Consider the following 24,035-nt stretch of genomic DNA (forward strand, 5'->3'; position numbering starts at 1 on the left):
CGAGAGTCAGCATGCACAGGAGGGAGAGAGAGCGCGCCCCCATCTCTCCCCCCCCTCCCAATCTCTCCTCTTTTTCCCCCCCCCCCCCAACAACCGTCCACACCCACAGGAGTGGGAAAGGAGAGAGAGCGCGTGTGAGTACAAGTGCGAGAGACACACACACAGGGAACACAAAACTTTTACAACAGCAGAAGATTAAGAATTTTATTTTTATAACAAAATGTACAGGTACAATCCTTAAAAAACTCTAACTCTTTAAAAACCCCTCCATTCCAGGCACTGGTACAGCACTGTAAAAATTACAAACTTAACATTTTAGAAAAAAAACGATTCACACGATAGCGAGGGAACAGGCAGAACCCAGGCCTCTTTCCCTGATTACGAGCAGGCCTCTCTCCCAGTGAGGGCTGCAACTCTAGGGTCAGTGTACAACCGAGGGGTGGCTGCGAGTCAACAGTCCCCGAGGGACAGTGGATGAGGTCAGGATTGACCCCCTCGGACAGAGAGAGACGATCTTTAAAAGGGTGCAGGGGAGGGGTTGAATCACTCCACATTTAGAAGGGCTTATCTGGCGCATTTCTATAGCGCCTTTCACGACCGCCGGACGTCCCAAAGCGCTTTACAGCCAATGAAGTACTTTTGGAAATGGAGTCACTGTTGTAATGTGTTAAACGTGGCAGCCAATTTGCGCACAGCAAGCTCCCACAAACAGCAATGTGACAATGACCGGGGTCATCTGTTTTTGTTATGTTGGTTGAGGGATAAATATTGGCCCCAGGACACCGGGGAGGGGGCGAAAGGGGGTTTAGGGACTGGTGACTGAAGGGACAGTGCAGGAAGGAGGGGGGTTCGTGATGCGGGATCAGATTAAGCGAGCAAAGCAACAACAAAAAAAATCACAAGTGTTGGCTTCAGAACTCCGCGCGCTCTGCCGATCCCTCGCAAGCTGGTCACGAATTCAAGAGAGAATTTCCAAGCACAGCATTTAAGCTGGCGCAACAGAGAAAGATCCCGGTCCAGCACAAAAGGACGATTAAAAAATAAATCTCCTTCGCCAAAAAGAACCAAATAATAATAATAATAAATAAATGCAGGACTTACAGGAAGTGGGGACCGCCAGAGTCCCTCGAGTCAAGGGTAGAAGACTCGACCAACACATTCTCACACACCCCACCCGCACCGACCCCCTCCGAATTCCCCAGCCCCTAGCCAATCTCAGGGACCCCAGAACTGACTGAAATATTAGGACGCATTTTTTTTTAATTTTTTTTTTTTATATAAATTAACTAAACCTCGATCAAAACGAAGTTCACCTTTACTAGCCCAATCCAGTGAACTCCCCCGCCGCCCGCCCGTTTCTAAACAAAGGGAATGTCGCGCTTTTCAAAAAATAAAAACACACTTAAAAAGCTTCTAAACAACAAATCACAAATCCACAAGTTATTGTTCAAAAAATAATAATCCCACTAGCATAAATTTACATTGTTCTACTCAATATAGATGATCCTCTCTTCATTCCACAGGGTCCTAATGTTGCTCCTTCAGTGAACAGGTCAGGTTGAGGTTTTAAAATGATCCTGGGGGCTTCAGGCCCAGCAGGGCACCTCAGCAGGGCTTCACACAAACTCTTTGTTGCTGCTGGGAGCAGTGGACCGGGCCTTGGATTTCGGGTAGGACCTGGGGTAGTTGCCCTTCTTGGGGCACGAGCAGCTCAGCATGCCACCGCCGATCAGGACCAGGGCAGCACCAGCCCAGTTGACAAAGATGGCCGATCCAAACTCGTACCTGGAAAGGAGACAGGAGCGTTAGATTGGGATACAGTGCCGGGTGGGCACAGGTCTGTCTATGTATAACACTGGGGTACAGTACTGGTGGGTACAGGTCTGTCACTGTATAACACGGGTACAGTACTGGTGGGTACGGGTCTGTCACTGTATAACACTGGGGTACAGGTCTCACTGTATAACACGGGTACAGTACTGGTGGGTACGGGTCTGTCACTGTATAACACGGCTACAGTACTGGTGGGTACAGGTCTGTCATTGTATAACACTGGGCTACAGTACTGGTGGGTACAGGTCTGTCACTGTATAACACGGGTACAGTACTGGTGGGCACAGGTCTGTCTATGTATAACACTGGGGTACAGTACTGGTGGGTACAGGTCTGTCACTGTATAACACTGGGCTACAGTACTGGTGGGTACAGGTCTGTCACTGTATAACACGGGTACAGTACTGGTGGGCACAGGTCTGTCACTGTAGAACACTGGGGTACAGTGCCGGGTGGGCACAGGTCTGTCTATGTATAACACTGGGGTGCAGTACTGGTGGGTACGGGTCTGTCACTGTGTAACACTGGGGTACAGTACTGGTGGTCAACTGTCCCTCCTCTTGTGCCGTCCTGACTGAGGTCATTGAACCCGACACAGACCAGGGAGCCATCCTGAGGTCTGCTGCCCAGCAGTGTCTTTCCTTGTGCAAGTCGGGAGCACAGCCACCCTGCGCACAGCATTACACAACAGAACATCCACCACAGGCGGATCCAATTACTGCAGAAACACAACAGACCGGTTCGACTTCAAGTCGAACAGCCGGCAGGATTTCACAAGAGCTGGCCCACGGGGCAGGAACCGACAGTAAATTAAATTTTAAAAAGGCGTCACGCCGAAACACTGAGCAGAGCTGAGCTCCCAGGAACCGCGCCCCGAAGAAGCAGAGCAGCGAATTACTTGGTGTTAACTGGAGTCAGGGGGTTGTAGAAGTCTTGCACAATCTGATTTCCATACCACGAGGCACCAATCAGCACACACAGGCCTGCGGAGAGAGAGGAGGAGACTGGCGGTTAGAACATGGAGTGCCAGAGACTGCAGCCGAGGTTACCAGCGTTTCACATGGAAACGCGAGGTGTCTGCCCCGATCAGGAATTCATTTCAGCTCAAAAAACCCCCGCCAACGACAAGTTGCATTTATATAGCACCTTTAACATAGAAGAACCCCCCCCCCGCACTTCAAAATAGCGCACACCAGGCAAAATATTAACACCGAGCCAAAAGGAGGACACCAGGGCAGGTGATCAAAAGCTGGGTTAAAGAGGTAGGTATTAAGGAGCAGAGAGAGTGGCGGAGAGGTTTAGGGAGGGAATTCCAGAGCTCAGGGCCCAGGCGGCTGAAGGCACGGCCGCCAATGGCGGAGCGATGGAAATCAGGGGGGGATGCTCAAGAGGCCAGAATTGGAGGAGCGCAGAGGTCTCGGAGGGTTGTAGGGGCTGGAGGAGGTTACAGAGATAGGGAGGGTTGTGGGGCTGGAGGAGGTTACAGAGATAGGGAGGGTTGTAGGGCTGGAGGAGTTTACAGAGATAGGGAGGAGGGGGGGCGAGGGCCGTGGAGGGGGATTTGAAAACAAGGACGAGAGTTTTGAAATCGAGGCGTTGCCAGACCAGGAGCCAATGTAGGTCAGGGAGCACGGGGGGGGGTGATGGGCGAGTTTTGGAGGAGCTCAAGTTTAGGGAGGGTGGGAGACGGGAGGTCAGCATGGGGAGAGAGCGGGAATATGGTATTGAGATACAGGATCAGCCATGATCATATTGAATGGCGGAGCAGGCTCGAATGACCGACTCCTGCTCCTATGTTTCTATGGAGAGTGTTGGAATAGTCATGTCCGGAAGTCTCAAAAAACATGGATGAGGGTTTTGGCAGCGGAGGAGCTGAGGCAAGGGCGGAGACGGGCGATGTTGTGGAGGTGGAAGTTGGCAGTCTTGATGATGGCGACAGTATGGGGGTCAGATCGGACAGCGAGGCGGCAAACTGGGCTGGGTCAGCCCGAGATAGCGGCCAGGGAGAGGGAGGGAGGGAACCGGCAGGGTTGGAAACGGCGCTGGTCACTCGCTGGATGGACACCGACACCTCGACTCAGTCCAGGAGAGACGGGCAGCGAGCGAGGAGGTCAGATTCAGTCTGTAAAATATCTGAACTCCTAGCGGGCGAACGGAGGAGCAGAACTGCCGGAGCCAAGCCCAGCCATCTTAGGAGCGCTCACAATGGCCAATTCAAACACCCAGCTTGGGAGCGCTGGCCCGCCCAACATTTACCGACTCGCTCACATCCTTTGCTCTAAAGCTCAGCAGACAGCAAGATCCTTGGAAAGGCGACGCCCCGTACAGTGCATTCCAGCCAACACCCTTCACCCCCCGACGGGCCCCAACAGAGCAGGCAGGCAGACAGGATGGATGCCCATTTAAAGAGGAAAGCTGGGGTCCTTCAGACCAGTGCCCCCCCTTCACCAGGGTGGAATCCAGCCCCTCCCAAAAAGAGGGGGGGATAAATGAAGATCATCTACCTGTGAAAGAAAGACTCCCATTTCTCCAGCGCCTTTCACGACCACCTCTCAAAGTGCTTTACAGCCAATGAAGTACTTTTTGAAATAACAACAGAAAATGCTGGAAAAACTCAGCAAGTCAGGCAACATCCGTGGAGAGAAATTTGAGTTGACGTTTCGGGTTTGACCCTTCTTCAAAACTGGAGAGAAAAGGAACTAGATCGAAGGCAGGGCTGCGATCGGACAAAAGAATTAAAGAACCAAAAGAAGTAAAAGAGATTAGCTTCTAATCTCTTTTACTTCTTTTGGTTCTTTAATTCTTTTGTCCGATCGCAGCCCTGCCTTCGATCTAGTTCCTTTTCTCTCCAGTTTTGAAGAAGGGTCAAACCCGAAACGTCAACTCAAATTTCTCTCCACGGATGTTGCCTGACTTGCTGAGTTTTTCCAGCATTTTCTGTTGTTATTTCGGATTTCCAACATCTGCAGTATTTTGCTAAAGTACTTTTTGAAGTGTGGTCACTGTTGTAATGTGGGAAATGCAGCAGCCAATTTGCGCACAGCAAGCTCCCACAAACGGCAATGTGAAAATGACCAGATAATCTGTTTTTCTTATGTTGGTTGAAGGATAAATATTGGCCAGGGCACCGGGGAGAACTCCCCTGCTCTTCATCGAAATAGTGCCATGAGATCTTTTACCCGAGAGCAGACGGGGCCTCGGTTGAACGTCTCATCCGAAAGACGGCACCTCCGACAGTGCGGCACTCCCTCAGCACTGCCCTTCCGACGGTGCGGCGCTCCCTCAGCACTGCCCCTCCGACGGTGCGGCGCTCCCTCAGCACTGCACTGTAAGCGTCAGCCTAGCTTTATGTGCTCAAGTCCCTGGAGTGAGACTTGAACCCACAACCTTTTGACTCAGGCGCGAGAGAGAGAGTGCTAGCCAAGACCAAGGTCCTAAATAGATCCCATCTCAACCCAGCTTCAAGAAGTCAGACCAGATGGCCATGTACCCTGGATTTTTGTTCTGGGGTGTGCATGGTCCCTTTAACAGACTGCACAGACCTGTTCAATTTGTGCATGTCCCATTGAAAAGCTGGTGGGACTTCCAGCCAGCTGCCCAGCTCAACAGGAACATTGCGGGACTCTGTTCAAACCACCCCTCGCTGACACAGCTCCACAGGTCCCAGCTACGCAGCTCCGAGTCAGGAGTCACTGGGCAGCAAGCGAGGAGTCGGGACCCCCGTTGATTGCCTCTCAGTTCGCTAACCCAGAAAGCAATTGCCGTGCCCCAGCGGCTAGCAACCCCCGCAACAGGATTCGCGGACCTCAAGGTTCACGGGCCCCCACCGAGTTGGGCCCCCAAACTTGGAAGGACCAGCCAAGTGGGAGAAGAAGCGAGACGTGCCGACCTCACCTGCAAGGATGAAAGCGATCCCTCCGCTCATCGCGAGACGAGACTTCCTCACTTTGTCGTCTCCGCCACATCTGGTACACTTCATCCCCACGGTACTGATGCCCACGGCGAGGACCCCGACCACAATGCCCACCACCATCAGGGCACGTGTCGCTTGAATGGAGGCTGAAAACGAAGGGGAGAAAGAGAATCCAAGGGTTAGAATGCAGTTAGACCCACAGCAGCCCAATCCGACACACCTTGGCTGGGAATTTCCACAAATCAGCCCCTCCTCCCTCCCACCCACCGGCGTGACATTGCAGAAACCCCGATTCATAGGAACAGCAGGAGGCCCATTCAGCCCTCGAGCCTGTTACACAGGAACAGGAGGAGGCCCATTCAGCCCCTCGAGCCTGTTACACAGGAACAGCAGGAGGCCCATTCAGCCCTCGAGCCTGTTACACAGGAACAGGAGGAGGCCCATTCAGCCCCCTCTAGCCTGTTACACAGGATCTCATTGAAACTTATAAAATTCCAACAGGACTAGACAGACTAGATGCAGGAAGGATGTTCCCGCTGGTCAGGGAGTCCAGAACCAGGGGTCACAGTCTAAGGATAAGGGGTAAGCCATTTAGGACAGAGATGAGGAGGAATTTCTTCACCCAGAGAGTGGTGAACCTGTGGAATTCTCTACCACAGAAGGCAGCGGAGGCCAATTCATTAAATATATTCGAGGAGGAGTTGGATATATTTCTTGAGGCTAAAGGGATCAAGGGATATGGGGAGAAGGCAGGGACAGGGTACTGAATTTGGATGATCAGCCATGATCTCATTGAATGGCGGAGCAGGCTCGAGGGGCCGACTCCTCCTATATTGTGTGTGTGTGTGGAGAAGTGCTTCCTGACATCACCCCTGAACGGCCTGGCTCTTATTTTAAGGTTCTGCCCCCTTGTTCTGGACCCCCCCCTCACCAGAGGAAATAGTTTCTCTCGATCCACCCGATCAACTCCTTTAATCATCTTAAACACCTCGATTAGATCAGCCCTTAATCTTCTAAACTCGATGGAATACAAGCCCAGTCCTCGTAATTGAGCCCTTTCAGGATCTGTTACCGGGAGAGGCTAGACTCTTGGTAGCAATTATAGTTACATTGCAACAGCACCTGCCCTGCAAGAGAACCTCATTGGCTGTAAAGCACTTTGGAACATCCCAAGCTCACAAAAGACATTACTAAATGAAATTCTTTCTTTCAAAAGAAAGCCGGCACAGGCTCAAGGGGCCGAACGGCCTTCTACGCTGTAGGAGTCCATGAACTAAAAGGCACCAGAGAGTGGCCCCGCCGGCGGAGGAACGCACGTGCGGATAGGCTGCTGCCAGGAACAGGAGGAGAAACTCGGGACGGTGATGAAAGGGTTACCTCGCAGGAGGATTTGGAGAACAAACGGCAGTGCTCAAGGAGCAGAAGGAAGTGAAGAGCCTCGGTCACACGCCACCAGTCAGTTATATATTAAAAAAGGTCACGGCACGCACGACAAACAAAGCACCAGCTAACCACTGCAGGCAACGCTCAAAATAGCAGAAAGGCACTTGCCAGGGAGAAAGTCATAGAATCAGAACGGTTACCACACAGGAGGCCATTCAGCCCCTCGAGCCCATGCCAGCTCTCTGCAAGAGCAATTCAGCTAGTCCCACTCCCCCGCCCTTTCCCTGTAGCCTTGCACATTTTTTTTTTCCCTTCAGGTACTTATCCAATTCCTTTTTGAAAGATAAGATTGAATCTGCCTCCACCGCTTTCTCCGGCAGCGCATTCCAGATCCGAACCACTCGCTGCGGAAATAAGTTGTTCCTCACGACGCCTTTGGTTCTTTTGCCAATCACCTTAAATCTGTGTCCTCTGCTTCTCGATCCTTCAGCCAACAGGAACAGTTTCCCTCTATCTACTCTGTCCGGACCCCTCATGATTTTGAACACCTCTATCAAATCTCCTCTCGACCTTCTCTGCTCCAAGGAGAACAACCCCAGCTTCTCCACGTACCTGAAGTCCCTCATCCCTGGAACCATTCTCGTAAATCTTTTTTACTGCACCCTCTAAGGCCTTCACACCCTTCCTAAAAAGTGCGGTGCCCAGAACTCAACACAACACTCCAGTCGAGGCCGAACCAGTGTTTTATAAAAGGTTCATAAATTGCATTTCTCCAGCACCTTAGGATGTGCCAAAGTGCTTTACAGCCAATGAAGTACTTTTTGAAGTGTAGTCACTGTTGTAATGTGGGAAACACAGCAGCCAATTTGCACACAGCAAGCTCCCACAAGCAGCAATGTGATAAATGACCAAATTATGTGTTTAAAAAAAAAAAATGATGGTTGCAGGATAAATATTGGCCCCAGGACATCAGGGACAACTCCCCTGCACTTCTTCGAAATAGTGGTTGTGGGATCTTTTACATCCACCCAAAGAGGCAGACGGGGCCTCGGTTTAATGTCTCGTCTGAAAGACGGCAGCTCCAACAGTGCGGCACTCCCTCAGTACTGCCCCTCCGACAGTGCGGCGCTCCCTCAGTACTGCCCCTCCGACAGTGCGGCGCTCCCTCAGTACTGCCCCTCCGACAGTGCGGCACTCCCTCAGTACTGCCCCTCCGACAGTGCGGCACTCCCTCAGTACTGCCCCTCCGACAGTGCGGCACCCTCTCAGTACTGCCCCTCCGACAGTGCGGCGCTCTCTCAGTACTGCCCCTCCGACAGTGCGGCGCCCTCTCAGTACTGCCCCTCCGACAGTGCGGCGCTCCCTCAGTACTGCCCCTCCGACAGTGCGGCGCTCCCTCAGTACTGCACTGGGATTGTGTGCTCAAGGCTCTGGAGCAGGACTCAAACCCATAATCTGATCAAGGAGGCGAGAGCGAGCTACCCACTGAGTGCTTGGGAGTCAAGAACGAAGAGATTTAGAACTGGGGAACATGGCGAGAGAGCGTGACCCCGCGTGTGTGACGTTTAACCGCCGGCAGGGCATGGATGGCCGAGTGACCTGTTTCCATGTCGTAGCCTTGACGTACTGTGCTCCACAGAAAGCTCGCAGTGAGAACATAGGAACAGCCAAGAGGCACTTCACCCTCCACTCCCCTCCCCCCAACCATTCGGAATAAAACAGAACAGTAAATGCTTGGCTTAACACAGGTGTGGCCAAAACCGGTTCGAACTGGAAAGTTCTCTTCTGCAGGCCACACAAGCGTCCTCCCTCCCCCCGCCACCCCCCCCCCACTCCCACACACATTTACATTTTACAGGAACTATTCTGAAAAACCACAAGGTAAATACGTACAAGGAAGGTGCTAAACAGCTCGCGAGCAACCAGGGCCTCCCCTCCCTCTCAGTCCAAACTCTACAGCCCCTTCCCCCAACCCCGTCTCTTCCCCTCGCTCACTCCCCCAACCCCTACAGCCTCTTCCCTCACCCTCTCCCAATCCTTAGTCTCTTCTGTCACCTCCTCGCTCCCTCCCAGCCATCTCCTCGCTCCCTCCCAGCCCCTACAGCCTCTTCCCCCACCCTCTGCCAACCCTTAGTCTCACTCTCTCAACCCCTAATCTCTTCCCACCCCCTTCACTCCATCCCTACTGTCTCAGCCCCCATCCCCTCACTTCCCCCATAGCCTTCCTGCACTACCCTCATGTTCCCGCTCACCCTCCCGTTCACCCTGAACATTGGAGACCAATTTATCACCGATAGCCAAGCTGAGCGAGGAAGAGCGCGAATGTGCCCAAGAAATCGGGACAGAACCTGGAGTGGTGGCCTGGGGGAGTCAATACAGACTCGCTGGAACCAACCGGGCTCCTTGAACACCACAAACCACCCAGCCAGCCCCGGGGGGGGGGGGGGGGGGGGGGGGGGGCGCAGCGCAAGAGTCGCGGGTAATGGGGGGGGGGGGGGGGGTCTTGGCTCCCATTGGGCGATGGCAGATCAGCAACTTCATCACTAGGATCCTGAGGCCAACGAGTTGTTGGTCAATGATGTACAGAACAGGAGCGCCACCCCCAGAGACATCACGGCCTAAAGCTCTCGCCACGTCCATCAGGCCTAAATATGCCCTTCCAGAGCATGTCCCCAGCACGGTTTCCATGGTTACCTTGAATTAACGCTCCCAATCTCCCTTCCCTATCTACCAGATAATCCTCCCACTCTGGCACCCGCCCCCCCCCCCCCCGTCAAGGTCGAAGCCCACAGTCCTCATAACTCGGCCTTGTGCATCTTACAGGGGAGTTAGACCGGGGCAAGGGCCGCCTTCAAAGCAACGCAAGTGCCAAAAGGTCAGAGTGTGCCAAGAACAAAAATTCTCCAAAAAAAAAAGGAAGATTTCAAGGGTTGTGCTCTCAGGAGAAAGTCCCAAATCCAGCCAACACCTCCGGGCATTTACACGGACGGTCGGTCTCCCTCCCTGGGTAGCTCACAGCCCAGGGTGAAGGGCACAGCTCGAGAACTGGGCTCACTGCTGGAGCCCATAGTTAATCCGAAAAGTGGCTTCAGATCCTCAACATGTAGAAGAAAGGGACTGTTGGGTTATTGCGCTCAGAAGCCTCTCTTGCTCCCTTTGCGCCCCCCCCCCCCCAAACAACTAGCACCTTTAACATAGTAAAAGGTCCCAAGGGCACTTCGCAGGAGTGTAATCAGACAGAACAAAAGTTGATAACGAGGTATTCGGTTTTAAGGAAGGTCTTGGAGGTTTAGGGAGGGAATTCCAGAGCTCGGGGCCCAGGCAGCTGAAGGCACGGCCGCCAATGGTGGAGCGATGGAAATTGGGGATGAGCAAGAGGCCGAAATTCCGCCCATTCCATCCAAGAGTTGAAGAGTTGGCACCAAAATCGTTCCCTGGTATCTTATTCAAGTGCCCATTCTTCTAATGAATCTAGATATTGTCTGGCTGTTCCTCATGGGGACCTCAGTCATTGCTGGACATCCATCCGTGTTGTCTCTCTCTAGTAGGGGGGTCACTGGTTGGACAACCCCTGGTCGATTCTCCTCCGCCGCTGAGAGAATGATGGTCCAGCAGAGACAATCATTCCTCACAGGGACACCAGGAGCAGAATCCTATATTAAAAAAAAACCTTATACTGTTTGGAGAACCAGCTCCAGGAACATTATTCGAAGGTCAGTAACGGCTGGGTGATTTTCCCTGGCGCAGCCCGCTGCCTTTTCCAGAGAGAACACGAGCGAGACTTGTGGATTTCGGCAGAGCGAGCAAAAGCGGTCACTGGCCCATCTGCGATTGGGCAGTTGCGTTGTTGAGTTTCGAAACAGTCACCAAGACAAAGCCCAGGAACACAGAATGCGTCAAAAAACACACAGAACCGTGACTCACACAGAGTGCCTTGGAGATGGTTTTGGGGGGGGGGGGGGGGGGGGGGGGGCGGAAGGGGAGGAAAGGCAGGACATCATGTCCCAACTGGAAGGCAGGCGGCACTGCACTGACCGAATTGGCTAGAGTGTCCGACCACACCGCCATCTTGAATCTGAGCGCCACCATCTTGAATCTGAGCACCAAGTGCGCACACAAAGGCCCCTTCCTCCGACGGGGACTCGCGTTCCAGGATTAGATTCACCAGACTGATACCCGGGATGGCAGGAATGACGTACGAGGAGAGATTGGTCTTCTACTCGCTGGAGTTTAGAAGAATGAGAGGGGAATCTCATTGAAACTTATAAAATTCTGACAGGACTAGATGCAGGAAGGATGTTCCCGATGGCGGGGGAGTCCAGAACCAGGGGTCACAGTCTAAAGATAAGGGGTAAGCCATTTAGGACAGAGATGAGGAGGAATTTCTTCACCCAGAGAGTGGTGAACCTGTGGAATGCTCCACCACAGAAGGCAGTAGAGGCCAATTCATTAAATATATTCAAGAAGGAGTTAGGTATATTTCTTAAGGCTAAAGGGATATGGGGAGAAGGCAGGGACAGGGTACTGAATTTGGATGATCAGCCATGATCTCATTGAATGGTGGAGCAGACTCGAGGGGCCGAATGGCCTACTCCTATCTTCTATGTTCACAATCCCCTCTCATTCTAAAGCCATTTCCTCCGTTCTCTGTCAGACCCGTCCCTTCCAGTATCTTGCCAAGTGGGCCCAAGACTGCACACTGCGCGCTCGATTGCTGGGGGTGGGCGGGGGGAGCTTCACAACCGGGCACGCCATTGCTCTCACCCAACAAGTGCACACGTATCCCTTTCTAGGAGAGCTCAGTGGAGACGGAAGAACCCAGCTTGGGGATTCCCCAACCCCCTCAGCCAATTGCATCACAACCAAGACTGATCCAGTCACCACCCAATACTCACACACCACCAGCAGCAGGTTCCTCCCAGCCCAGGGCATTCACACGACTCGCAGCAAGAGGTACCACCAGCCCACCCGAGACCAGTTAACCCAGCAGAAACATGGGTGGAACCTGGCTGGGTCCCACCCAGTCTGTAAAGGTTCGGTATCGGCTCACACTATTAACCCAGTGAATCTGTTGGGGGGGGCAAACATCGACCACACTGCTTCAGAAACAGACTGGAAAGAGGTAGACATCACCCCCCCCCCCCCAATCACAGGAAGCAGTACACCAAACACTGCCCCCCACCCCCACCCTGTCCCTAGGCCCTGCTGGAGACCCAAAGCCCCTGTCCAGCCAAGCACAATCGCCCATCTCTCGCGGTTGTACAGTATCTCGATCAAACAATGCTTGTTTATGGCCGACATTTCACTTTTATTGTTACACTGTGTACCCAATCTGACCTTAGCTTGTGGGTTTATCAGTGTGTGTTAAAACTCCACCAACAAGATAAGATAAGGCCACACAAGATGGCTTCCAGTGCCTACTGCAATGGAACTGGTGGCAACTTCAAAACAACTCAAAAAGACACACACAGTGACACACACACACACACACACGTTTAATCCCAAAACATTGCCCAGCAATTTACAGCTTCACAGTCAGAGGGCTGTAACAAGAGTCCCAGCAAAAGGGGACAAACACACATACTGACCCAGTCCAGCCCTCACACACACACACACACACACACACACACACAGAGACACAGACACACAGTCCAGCCCTCCCCAACACACACCACACCAACACAGACACAGACCCGGTCCAGCCCAACCCCCAGCCCCGGTCCCCACGCTCCTCACCTCCCAGAGCCAGGATGGAGTCGTACACCTTGCACTGGATCTGCCCGGTGCTCTGAAAGACGCAGTTCATCCACAGCCCCTGGTATATGGCCTGGGCGGTGATGATGTTGTCCCCGGCATAACTGGACATCTTCCACTGGGGCATGATGGTGCTGGCCACCACGGCCATCCAGCCCAGCAGGGCCAGGGCAAAGCCCAGGATTTGCAAACCCGAGTTGGCCATTGCGGGTGAAATCAACACGGGAGAAACTGGACTGAAATTGAGAATAAGGCAGGAAACTTTCAGTGCAAACTTTGTCCACTTGCTCGAAGTTTTGCTGCTTGTTTGTTGTCTGTTTCCTTTCTCTCTCTCTTGGTCTGGTCTGATCCGATGCAACTCTCGCCTCCTCTACCTGGCTCAGCCCCACCTGCACCTGTTTTTAACTGGGATCGCCGGGGGCGCGCCCCGCCTCCTCGGGAACGCGCGCCGGGGTTTCGACAAAACCAGAAACGAGTTTCGAGAGCAAAGGATTGCAGAATTCTCCCCAACCACCACAATCATTTGCAGGTGCCCAGCCCTCCAAGGCTCTTCACAGGAGTGTCATCAAACACAGATTGGACCCCCCCCCCCACCCCCCCCCAGCCACATAAGGAGAGATTTTAGGACAGATGTTGTGGAAGAGGTGAATTAAGGAGTGAATTAAAGGAGGAGACACACAGAGAGAGAGAGAGAGAGGTGTCTCGCGTCCAGCCCCCTCTCGGAAATCACCTCCGCGCCATTCCGCGTGGAATGGGGGGGATTCCTGTACAGGCTGTTCCCGCTCACTCCATCATCCTCACCCGCTGTCTGGATTTTGACATATGTTCTCGCCGTCCAGACACCCCTTGGCGTACCGTCTCACCGTCCAGACACCCCTTGGCGTACCGTCTCACCGTCCAGACACCCCTTGGCGTACCGTCTCACCGTCCAGACACCCCTTGGCGTACCGTCTCGCCATTCAGACACCCCTGTACGTTCTCGCCGCCCAGACACCCCTTGGCGTACCGTCTCACCGTCCAGACACCCCTTGGCGTACCATCTCACCGTCCAGACACCCCTTGGTGTACCGTCTCACTGTCCAGACACCCCTTGGCATACCGTCTCACCGTCCAGACACCCCTCGGCGTACGTTCTCGCCGTCCAGACACCCCTTGGCGTTCTGTCTCCCGTCCAGACACCCCTTGGAGTACCGTCTCACCATCCAGACACCCCTTGGGGTACCATCTCACTGTCCAGACACCCCTTGCGTACCGTCTCACCGTCCAGACACCCCTTGGTGCACTATCTCGCCGTCCAGACACCCCTTGGCGTACCATCTCACCGTCCAGACACCCCTTGGCGCACTATCTCGCCGTCCAGACACCCCTTGGCGTACCGTCTCGCCATCCAGACACCCCTTGGCGTACTGTCTCACTGTCCAGACACCCCTTGGAGTACCGTCTCACTTTCCAGACACCCCTTGGCGTACCATCTCACCGTCCAGACACCCCTTGGAGTACCGTCTTGCCGTCCAGACACCCCTTGGCACACTATCTCACTGTCCAGACACCCCTTGGCGTACCGTCTTGCCGTCCAGACACCCCTTGGCGTACCACCTCACTGTCCAGACACCCCTTGGCGTACCGTCTCACTGTCCAGACACCCCTTGGCGCACTATCTCACCGCCCAGACACCCCTTGGCGTACCGTCTCACTGTCCAGACACCCCTTGGCGCACTATCTCACCGTCCAGACACCCCTTGGCGTACCGTCTCACCGCCCAGACACCCCTTGGCACACTATCTCACTGTCCGGAGGAGGCGGGGGTCCCCGGTGGAGGGCTCTCTAGGCGGGAGTCCTCCCCATTTTTCCACCGGGGGGTTCGGCGTGGCGGGTGTTCACGGAGCAGTCCCACGCCACGGGGGGTGGGGGTGGGGTTTAACACAGATTCACAGACTCCATGACTGGGGCTCGAACCCAGGACCTCCTGAGCCCCAGAGAAGGGAGGGTGCTGAGCCACTGGGAGCTTCCCAGCCCTAGCACACCTCAGACAGGGCCGGGCCAGGTTACAAACAACTCGAGAGAGCAGGCAACCCTCAGAGGCCAGACAGCCAGCCAGGAGCAACCCCACGGTGTGGGGGCGGGGGTCAGCTTGAATAGTAAACAGGAACGATGTTTCCAATCCACACAGAGATTAAAGCAAGCAGTGACGTAGCAGGCTCCCTCTGAACTGTTTTAATATAGTTTGAAGATTAATTCCAGGGTTAAAGAGCCTGTTAAACATTTAAGGAACTGCGTGTGTAAGAGAGGGAAGCCACAGCACCCTTAACTTCATTCTTCCGTCTTTCGGGATGAGACATTAACCCGAGGCCCCGGCTGCCCTCTCAGGTGGACATAAAAGATCCCACGGCCACTATTTCGAAGAAGAACAGGGGGAGTTCTCCCCGCTGTCCTGGGGCCAATATTTCTCCCTCAACCAACATAACAGGAACCAACATAACAGGAACAGGTTGTCTGGTCATTATCACATTGCTGTGCGTGGGAGCTTGCTGTGCGCAAATTGACTGCCGCGTTTCCCACATTACAACAGTGACCACACTTCAAAAAGCACGTCATTGGCTGTAAAGCGCTTTAAGACGTCCGGTGGTCGTGAAAGGTGCTATAGAAATGCAAGACTTTCTTCCTTCATGACAGTGTGTTTGACGAGCACTTTACAGCAACCTGCATTTATATAGCGCCTTTAATGTAGTAAAGCGTCCCAAGACGCTTCGCAGGAGCGATTATCAAACAAAATTTGACACCGAGCCACATAAGGAGACATTAGGGCAGGTGAGCACAAGCTGGGTCAAAGATGTAGGGTTTAAGGAACGTCTTAAAGGAGGGGAGAGAGAGGCGGAGAGGTTTAGGGAGGGAATTCCAGAGCTTGGGGCCCAGGCAGCTGAAGGCACGGCCGCCAATGGTGGAGCGATTAAAATCAGGGGCTGCTCAAGAGGCCAGAATTGGAGGAGCGCAGAGATCTCGGGGGGGTTGTGGGGCTGGGGGAGATTACAGAGATCTCTTCTTGGGCAGTCCCTGGGAACCGAGGGATGACTTGCTTCCACATTAAAAAATGAGTTCGCAGGTGACTGATGAGTCCAATGCGGGACCTACAGTCTCTGTCACAGGTGGGGCAGACGGTGGGTTGAAGGGGCGGGTGGGTGGTGGGTGCTTGGGTTGACGTGCGCTCCTTGCGCTGCCTGCGCTTGGCTTCCGCTTGCTCCCGGCCAAGAGACTCGAGGTGTTCGGGCGCCTTCCCGGATGCTTCTCCTCCACTTTGTGCGGTCTTGGGCCAGGGATTCCCAGGTGTCGGTGGGGATGTTGCACTTTTTCAAGGAGGCTTTGAGGGTGTCCTTGAAGCGTTTCCTCTGCCCACCTGGGGCTCTCTTGCCATGCCGGAGCTCCGAGTAGAGCGCTTGTTTCGGGAGTCTCGTATCGGGCATGCGGACAATGTGACCCGTCCATCGGAACTGATCGAGCGTGGTCAAAGCTTACAGAGATAGGGAGGGGGGCGAGGGCCTACTGAACTTCACAAATAAACTCTAAAGCCTGCACATCTGCCAATGCACTTTATTATGGTTATGTTTATGTTAATGTATTACAAGCCAAATGTATGTTGAATGTTTAAATGTCTTAATCTAAATGTACACTCTCGGGAGCCGCAAGCCTACATTTCGTTGTACTGCACTTGTGCACTAACAATGACAATAAAAGTTGATTTGATTTGATTTGATTGATTGATTGATTTGATTTGATTTGATGGAGGGATTTGAAAACAGGGATGAGAATTTTGAAATCGAGGCGTTGTTTAACCATTCCTATTCCCATTCCCATTCCAGAGAAGCACTCCCGCCAATTCCATTTCTCCGCCGAGTTTTCTCCCCCAATTGCACTGACCCAGGGGATTACCCGGTACGGTACTGAGCCCCACACACCAAGCAGGAAGAGCCCAGGATCCATTTCCATTCGGTATCTGTCACGGAGAGTGAGTCTTGAGCTTACCTTGTGGAAAGGCGACCTGTTGAACGGGGATTAACCCAAATGTCATTCATTTTTCCATTTAATGTTATAACACGTAGCGATTGTGGTTCGCGAGTGTTGGTAATGAGCGGAGTGGCACCAGGAATGGGGGAGGCCCCGGAGGCCCCTGTAGCAAGGGGTCCCCGATAGACACAGGAAGGCAGGGGGAGCTTTTACAAGGGAGGGAGTCTGTTTTTAAATTGCTGTCGGCGCCCCCTTCCCATCGACCTGCACCCCCCCCGGTGAGTCCGGAGGGGTGGAGGGGGGAAACTGGCAAAATCAGCGTGCTTAACACTCCATTCATTTCACTCCGCGGACATTATCACTGGTTGTTTCTCCACTCTATCCCTGTCTCTCTCTCTGTCTCTCTCTCTGTCTCTCTGTGTGTCTCTCTCTCTCTGTCTCTCTCTCTCTCTCGCTCTGTGTGTCTCTCTCTCTCTGTCTCTCTCTCTCTGTCTCTCTCTCTCTGTCTCTCTCTCTGTTTCTCTCTCTGTCTCTCTCTCTCTGTCTCCCTCTCTCCCTGTCCCTCTCTCTCGGTCCCTCTCTCTGTCTCTCTCTCTGTCTCTCTCTGTGTGTGTCTCTCTCTCTCTCTGTCTCTCTCTCGCTCTGTGTCTCTCTCTCTCTCTGTCTCTCTCTGTCTCTCTCTCTGTCTCTCTCTCTCTGTCTCTCTCTCTCTGTCTCTCTCTCTGTTTCTCTCTCTGTCTCTCTCTCTGTCTTCTCTCTCTCTGTCTCCCTCTGTCTCTCTCTCTGTCTCTCTCTCTGTCTCTCTCTGTCTCTCTCTCGGTCTCTCTCTCTGTCTCTCTCTGTCTCTCTCTCGGTCTCTCTCTCTGTCTCTCTCTCGGTCTCTCTCTCTGTCTCTCTCTGTCTCTCTCTCGGTCTCTCTCTCTGTTCTCTCTCTGTCTCTCTCTCTGTCTCTCTCTCTGTCTCTCTCTGTCTCTCTCTCTGTCTCTCTCTCTGTCTCTCTCTGTCTCTCTCTCTGTCTCTCTCTCGGTCTCTCTCTCTGTCTCTCTCTGTCTCTCTCTCTGTCTCTCTCTCTCTGTCTCTCTCTCTGTTCTCTCTCTCTCTGTCTCTCTCTCTGTCTTCTCTCTCTGTCTCTCTCTCTGTCTCCTCTCTCCTGTCCCTCTCTCTCGGTCCTCTCTCTGTCTCTCTCTCTGTTCTCTCTCTGTCTCTCTCTCTGTCTCCCTCTCTCTCCTGTCCTCTCTCTCTCGGTCTCCCTCTCTCTGTCTCTCTCTCTCTCGCTGTCCCTCCCTCTGTCTCTCTGTTTCTTGCTGTCCCGCTCTTTGACTCTCTCTCTGTCTCTCTCTGTCTCTCTTCTCTGACTCCTCTCTCCAATTTCCATCTCTCACTAACAACAACAACCTGTATTTTATATAGCGCAGGAGTGTTATAAGACAAAAAAAAATTGACAGTCTCACTCTCTCACTCAATTCAATTCAATTTCAATTCAAATGCTTTATTGGCATGAAAGTTTACAGAGAACCATATTGCCAAAGCTTACATAGCAAAAAGGTACATTTTCAAACATTCTGTAGGTGTCAATCGATTTGACATTTGTTGGGTACATACAATATTACTTTTAAACAATATTAATTTTAAACAGTCTTTGTACTTCATTTGGTACGTTCAATATTAATTTTAAACAGTCTTAATTTTAAACAGTCCTCAGGTTGTGACATGTTGTTACATATTTGGCCCCAAGGTATGGTCTGTCTCCTTCTCCCAGGACTAATCTCAATTTTGACAGGTCATCCAATTCCTTGAAATCTGGGGTTGTTTGGCTTAGCTTGTTGAATAATATGTTTCTTGATGTGTTGAATTTTTCGCATTTTAGGAGGAAATGCATTTCTGTTTCAACCTCGCCAGCCAGACATTGATCGCATATTCTATTCTCTCTAGGCTGCCAGGATTTCTTGTATCTGCCTTTTTCAATTTCCAGTTGGTGGTCGCTTAGTCTGTACCTGGTGAGGGTCTGTCTCTGTTTTGTGTCTCTTTGTCTCTTTGTCTCTCTCTCTCTTTGTCTCTGTTTCTCTCTCTCTCTCTCACTCTTTGTCTCTCTCTCTCTTTGTCTCTGTTTCTCTCTCTCTCTCTCACTCTTTGTCTCTCTCTCTCTTTGTCTCTGTTTCTCTCTCTCTCTCGCTCTCTCTTTGTCTCTGTTTCTCTCTCTCTCGCTCTCTCTTTGTCTCTCTCTCTCTCTCTCTCTCACTCTTTGTCTCTCTCACTCTTTGTCTCTGTTTCTCTCTCTCTCTCTCACTCTTTGTCTCTCTCACTCTTTGTCTCTGTTTCTCTCTCTCTCGCTCTCTCTTTGTCTCTCTCTCTCTCTCTCTCACTCACTCTTTGTCTCTCTCTCTCTTTGTCTCTGTTTCTCTCTCTCTCGCTCTCTCTTTGTCTCTCTCTCTCTCTCTCTCTCACTCTTTGTCTCTCTCTCTCTCTCTCTCTCTCTCTGTTTCTCTCTCTCTCGCTCTCTCTTTGTCTCTCTCTCTCTCTCTCTCACTCTTTGTCTCTCTCTCTCTCTCTCTGTCTCTGTTTCTCTCTCTCTCTCTTTGCTTCTCGTTGTCTCAGCCCCTCGGGAACGTCATCGGTGCGTCAAGGCTGGACTGAAACTAATTTATTCAAGCAGATACAGACTCTGCCCCCACCCCTTCCCAGTGTTGTCATCCCGATTCCCCATGGAGTAGAGACAGTGAGTCACTTCTGCTGGAAAGAGGAAATATTTGGAAATAGTTTGTCGGTTCTTAGTGACGTAACCTGGAGGCCTAATAAGGGCACCAGTTGCTTCCTCCTGAGCGGGATGTTGATGTTGGAGGCTCCATCTCTCAGCCTCACCGACCAGCAATGCCCCAGGCTTGACTCCTGGTCTGTGCTGAGGTATCTGATCTCAGTGGGTTGATAGTTGGGGGTCTGCAATTGGCAGCAGACAAGGGCCCCTGCCCCTGATCACTAGCCCGTGACCTCTGGATTAGAGAGGGTTCCTGCCCCTGATCACTGCCCCGTGACCTCTGGGTTAGAGAGGGTTCCTGCTCCTGATCACTGCCCCGTGACCCCTGGGTTAGAGAGGGTTCCTGCCCCTGATCACTGCCCCGTGACCCCTGGGTTAGAGAGGGTCCCTGCTCCTGATTTCTGTCCAGTGAACCCCTGGGTTAGAGAGGGCCCCTGCCCCTGATCACTGCCCCGTGACCCCTGGGTTAGAGCGGGTTCCTGCTCCTGATCACTGTCCAGTGAACCCTGGGTTAGAGAGGGTTCCTGCTCCTGATCACTGTCCAGTGAACCCTGGGTTAGAGAGGGTTCCTGCTCCTGATCTCTGTCCAGTGACCCCTGGGTTAGAGAGGGTTCCTGCTCCTGATCACTGCCCAATGACCCCTGGGTTAGAGAATGTTCCTGCTCCTGATCACTGTCCAGTGACCCCTGGGTTAGAGAGGGTTCCAGCTCCTGATCACTGTCCAGTGACCCCTCGATTAGGGAGGGTTCCTGCTCCTGATCACTGTCCAGTGACCCCTGGGTTAGAGAGTGTTCCTGCTCCTGATCACTGTCCAGTGACCCCTGGGTTAGAGCGGGTTCCTGCTCCTGATCACAGTCCAGTGTCCCCTGGGTTAGAGAGGGTTCTGTACAGATAACTGTAGCTGTAGTAAAGACAGCTGCTTTACGGTAGCTGTAGTAAAGACAGCTGCTTGACGGCAGTCAGATAAATAGGAAGCCATCTTGGCCATGCGGCAGTACTGCACGAGCTGGCACTGACTCAAGACCTAATAAAGAGTAGTCAACGATATCTACTCGTAAGCCTCTTAATACTAAGATAAGATAACATTACATGGTACCAGGATTTATAGAATGCATGATACAGGCATACCACAACAATGGAAGGGATAAAACCACCGACTAGCCTGCAACTTGAAGGAAATCTGGACGAAAATTGGCGCGAATTCAAACAACGCTTTCTTCTCTACCTCACAGCGATCGACGCCACGACTAGCTCTGGAACACGTAAGGTAGCTTTGTTGCCAACAGTGGCTGGCTCGCAGGCAATCGAGCTGTATAATACATTTACGTTTGCAGCTGAAGGTGACAAAAATGATCTGGACAAGGTGATAGATTTGTTCGATAAATACTGCACATCTAAAAAGAATGAAACGTTCGAGAGATTTGTTTTTCGCTCCCGCACGCAAAAGCAAGGAGAATCCTTTGATGTTTTTCTGACGGACTTGAAAACAAAAGCACAAACATGTAACTTTGGAGACTTGAAGGAATCGATGATACGCGATCAGGTCGTTTTCGGAATACTTGACAAGAAGGTGAGGGAGAGAATGCTTAGGGACAATGACTTAACTTTGGATGCTGCAGTAAAAATATGTCATGCTAGTGAACTCTCAGCCATGCACACGCAAACATTCGATGCGAGAACTACAGCAATGGGCGTGAGAGCACTGGGACTGGACAACCTACCAGTGGATGTAGTACACAGAAGGGACACAAGAGGGCGCACAGAGTTCAGGACTATGACGCCATACGATTGCAGACGGTGCGGCAATAGACACGTGGGAAGACAATGTCCGGCTTATGGGAAGAACTGCGCAAAATGTAAAGGCAGGAATCACTTTGCTAAAATGTGCTTTTGGGAAGAGAAAACCGAAGGTAAAAAGACAGTGCATGCTATTGAGACTGAAGACACAGAATCAGAGACTTTGTATGTTGGAATGGTGCAAAATGACTTAAAACAGGGTAAAGATATGGAAAAGGAAGTACATTCCGTAGGACTAAAGACTGAAGTTTGGATAGCCCCCTTGCTGGTAAATGGCACCATTGTTCCCTTCAAGCTAGATACAGGTGCTAAGGCAAACCTCATAAGCTGGAGTGATGCACGGAATCTCAAAGTGAGACCAAAAATACTGAACAAGACAGTGGCTTTGAAGGCGTACAATGGACAAAGTATTGAAACAAAAGGAACGTGTAGGCTGAATGTTAAGGTAAAAAATCGCATTCACCCATTGACGTTTGTTATAGTGCCTGAAGGACATGAGTCACTGTTGGGGGATAAGGCATGTGTGGATTTGGGCTTGGTAAAACGAGTCTATACTATTAATGAACTGAACTGTGTGCAGAGTGCCCCCCAAGACAGTACAAATATAAAGCATGATGCTATAACACACAAGTACGCAGACGTATTTCAGGGTTTCGGAGCACTGCCCTTTACATACTCCATCAAACTGAGAGATGACGCACAACCTGTGATTCACGCACCCAGGAGAGTTCCGGTGGCCCTCCGTGAGAAACTGCGGAAAGAGCTAGACCGCATGGAGGGACTAGGTGTCATAAAGAAGACTGAGGAACCAACTGACTGGGTAAATTCCATGGTTTGCGTCAATTCAAAAAAGACTGATAAATTGCGTGTCTGCATGGATCCCAAGGACCTTAATGCTAATATAAAAAGAGAGCACCATCAAATCCCTAAGAGAGAGGAAATAGTCAGCGAAATGACAGGAGCAAAATTTTTCTCCAAGATGGACGCCTCGCATGGATTCTGGCAGCTGAATCTTGATGAAGAGAGTACTAAGCTGTGCACCTTTAACACCCCGTTTGGTCGATACTCTTACCAGCGCCTGCCCTTCGGCATGAACTCCGCCCCAGAAATCTTCCACAGAGCAATGAAGCAAATCATCGAGGGCCTGGATGGTGTGCGGGTGTACGTGGATGACCTGGTACAGGTAGACTATCCTTTATCCGAAAACCTCGGGACCAGCCGTGTTTCGGTTTTCGGAGAATTTCGGATTTCGGAAGGTGGGTCGGCGGGGGTCCGCGGGGGGGGTCGGCGGGGGTCGGGGCCGGCGGGGGTCGGCGGGGGGGTCGGCGGGGGGGTCGGCGGGGGGGGTCGGCGGGGGTCGGAGCCGGCGGGGTCCGCGGGGGGGTCGGTGGGGGGTCGTGCGCACGACTTACGCTGACGCTCAGCGTAAGTCGGCGGGGGTCGGGGTCGGCGGGGGTCGGCGGGGGGGTCGGCGGGGGTCGGGGCTGGCGGGGGTCCGCGGGGGGGTCCGCGGGGGGGTCGGCGGGGGTCGGCGGGGGGGTCGGCGGGGGTCCGCGGGGGGTCGTGCGCACGACTTACGCTGACGCTCAGTGTAAGTCGGCGGGGGTCGGGGTCGGCGGGGGGGTCCGCGGGGGTCGGGGCCGGCGGGGGTCCGCGGGGGGGTCCGCGGGGGGGGTCGGCGGGGGTTGGGGTCGGCGGGGGGGGTCAGCGGGGGTCCGCGGGGGGTCGTGCGCACGACTTACGCTGAACAAAAAAACCTTTGGTTTTTAGAGGGTTTCGGTTTTCGGAAGTTCGGATAAAGGGTAGTCTACCTGTAGTATGGGGCTCCACTCAGGGAGCCTCACAGCTTGTGGAAAATATCAGGGCATCAGGGAGAATTTCTACCAAAAATTCTCACAAATATGCCCTGATTTCAGAAATCTGAATGACAACCAAAAACTCCCATTCCTACTGGGAGAGGAGAGAAGCTGTATAACACTGGCGGCACACTATGTTACAGCTTGCCATGAACAGAGGGACAACCAGTAAACTAAGAAAAGAATATATATAAACAATGCGAATGTATATTTATACACTCAGGGATATACCTGTTTATACAATGTATGAATAGAACTGCGTTTATGTGCTAAACCATAAATGTATTTTGATGCTTTGGCAACATAAGATGTAACTTATCATGCCAATAAAGCGATTTGAATTGTGAATTGTGAATTGTGAGAGCACGACACCAGACTGGAAAAAACACTTCAGAGGATACGGCAGTATGGACTCAAACTAAATAAAGACAAATGTCAGTTCAGCGTCAATGAAATCACATTCCTCGGGGACAAGATTTCTGCAGAAGGGATTCAGCCAGACAAGTCATGACATGGAAAAACCAAAGGACAAGAAAGGGGTTCAGCGGGCCCTTGGCATGGTTAATTACCTAGGGAAATTCATTCCAAATCTGGCAGTGAAAGCCGCTCACTTGAGAAAACTGCTGCACCAAGAGACAGAGTTCCAATGGGGACATGAACATGAGAATGAATGGAAGGGGCTGCTACACATTCTAGCAAGTGAACCCCTACTGAAGTTCTTCTGCCCTGAAAATAGGACAAAAGTGTC

The 24,035-nt window shown here is 52.3% G+C and overlaps 1 protein-coding gene across 1 annotated transcript; it reads right to left on the minus strand.

The window, feature by feature from the left end:
* Positions 1 to 1,202: 1,202 nt before the first annotated feature.
* On the minus strand, positions 1,203 to 13,361 carry LOC147091101 (claudin-7-like). Its single transcript, XM_085977577.1, has 4 exons — positions 12,866 to 13,361; positions 5,728 to 5,892; positions 2,732 to 2,816; positions 1,203 to 1,785 (listed from the first exon to the last, which is right to left on the minus strand). The coding sequence occupies exons 1-4, from the start codon at positions 13,086 to 13,088 to the stop codon at positions 1,617 to 1,619; spliced, it is 642 nt and encodes a 213-aa protein (XP_085833703.1). The 5' UTR covers positions 13,089 to 13,361; the 3' UTR covers positions 1,203 to 1,616.
* Positions 13,362 to 24,035: the final 10,674 nt, after the last annotated feature.

This window comes from Somniosus microcephalus, unplaced genomic scaffold (genome assembly GCF_052327205.1).
Source record: "Somniosus microcephalus isolate GS21.2 unplaced genomic scaffold, FLI_Smic_1.0 unresolved_chr4, whole genome shotgun sequence".
In the NCBI taxonomy this organism is placed as follows: Eukaryota; Metazoa; Chordata; class Chondrichthyes; order Squaliformes; family Somniosidae; genus Somniosus; species Somniosus microcephalus.

Bases quoted from the DNA above. Each gene is read 5' to 3' on its own strand.
- LOC147091101 (XM_085977577.1), bottom strand. From the start codon at position 13,088: ATGGCCAACTCGGGTTTGCAAATCCTGGGCTTTGCCCTGGCCCTGCTG. The intron at 5,893-12,865 runs GTGAGGAGCGTG...CTTCGTTTTCAG, and splicing joins CTCCATCCTGGCTCTGGGAG to CCTCCATTCAAGCGACACGT. The intron at 2,817-5,727 runs GTGAGGTCGGCA...CTCTCTCCGCAG, and splicing joins GATCGCTTTCATCCTTGCAG to GCCTGTGTGTGCTGATTGGT.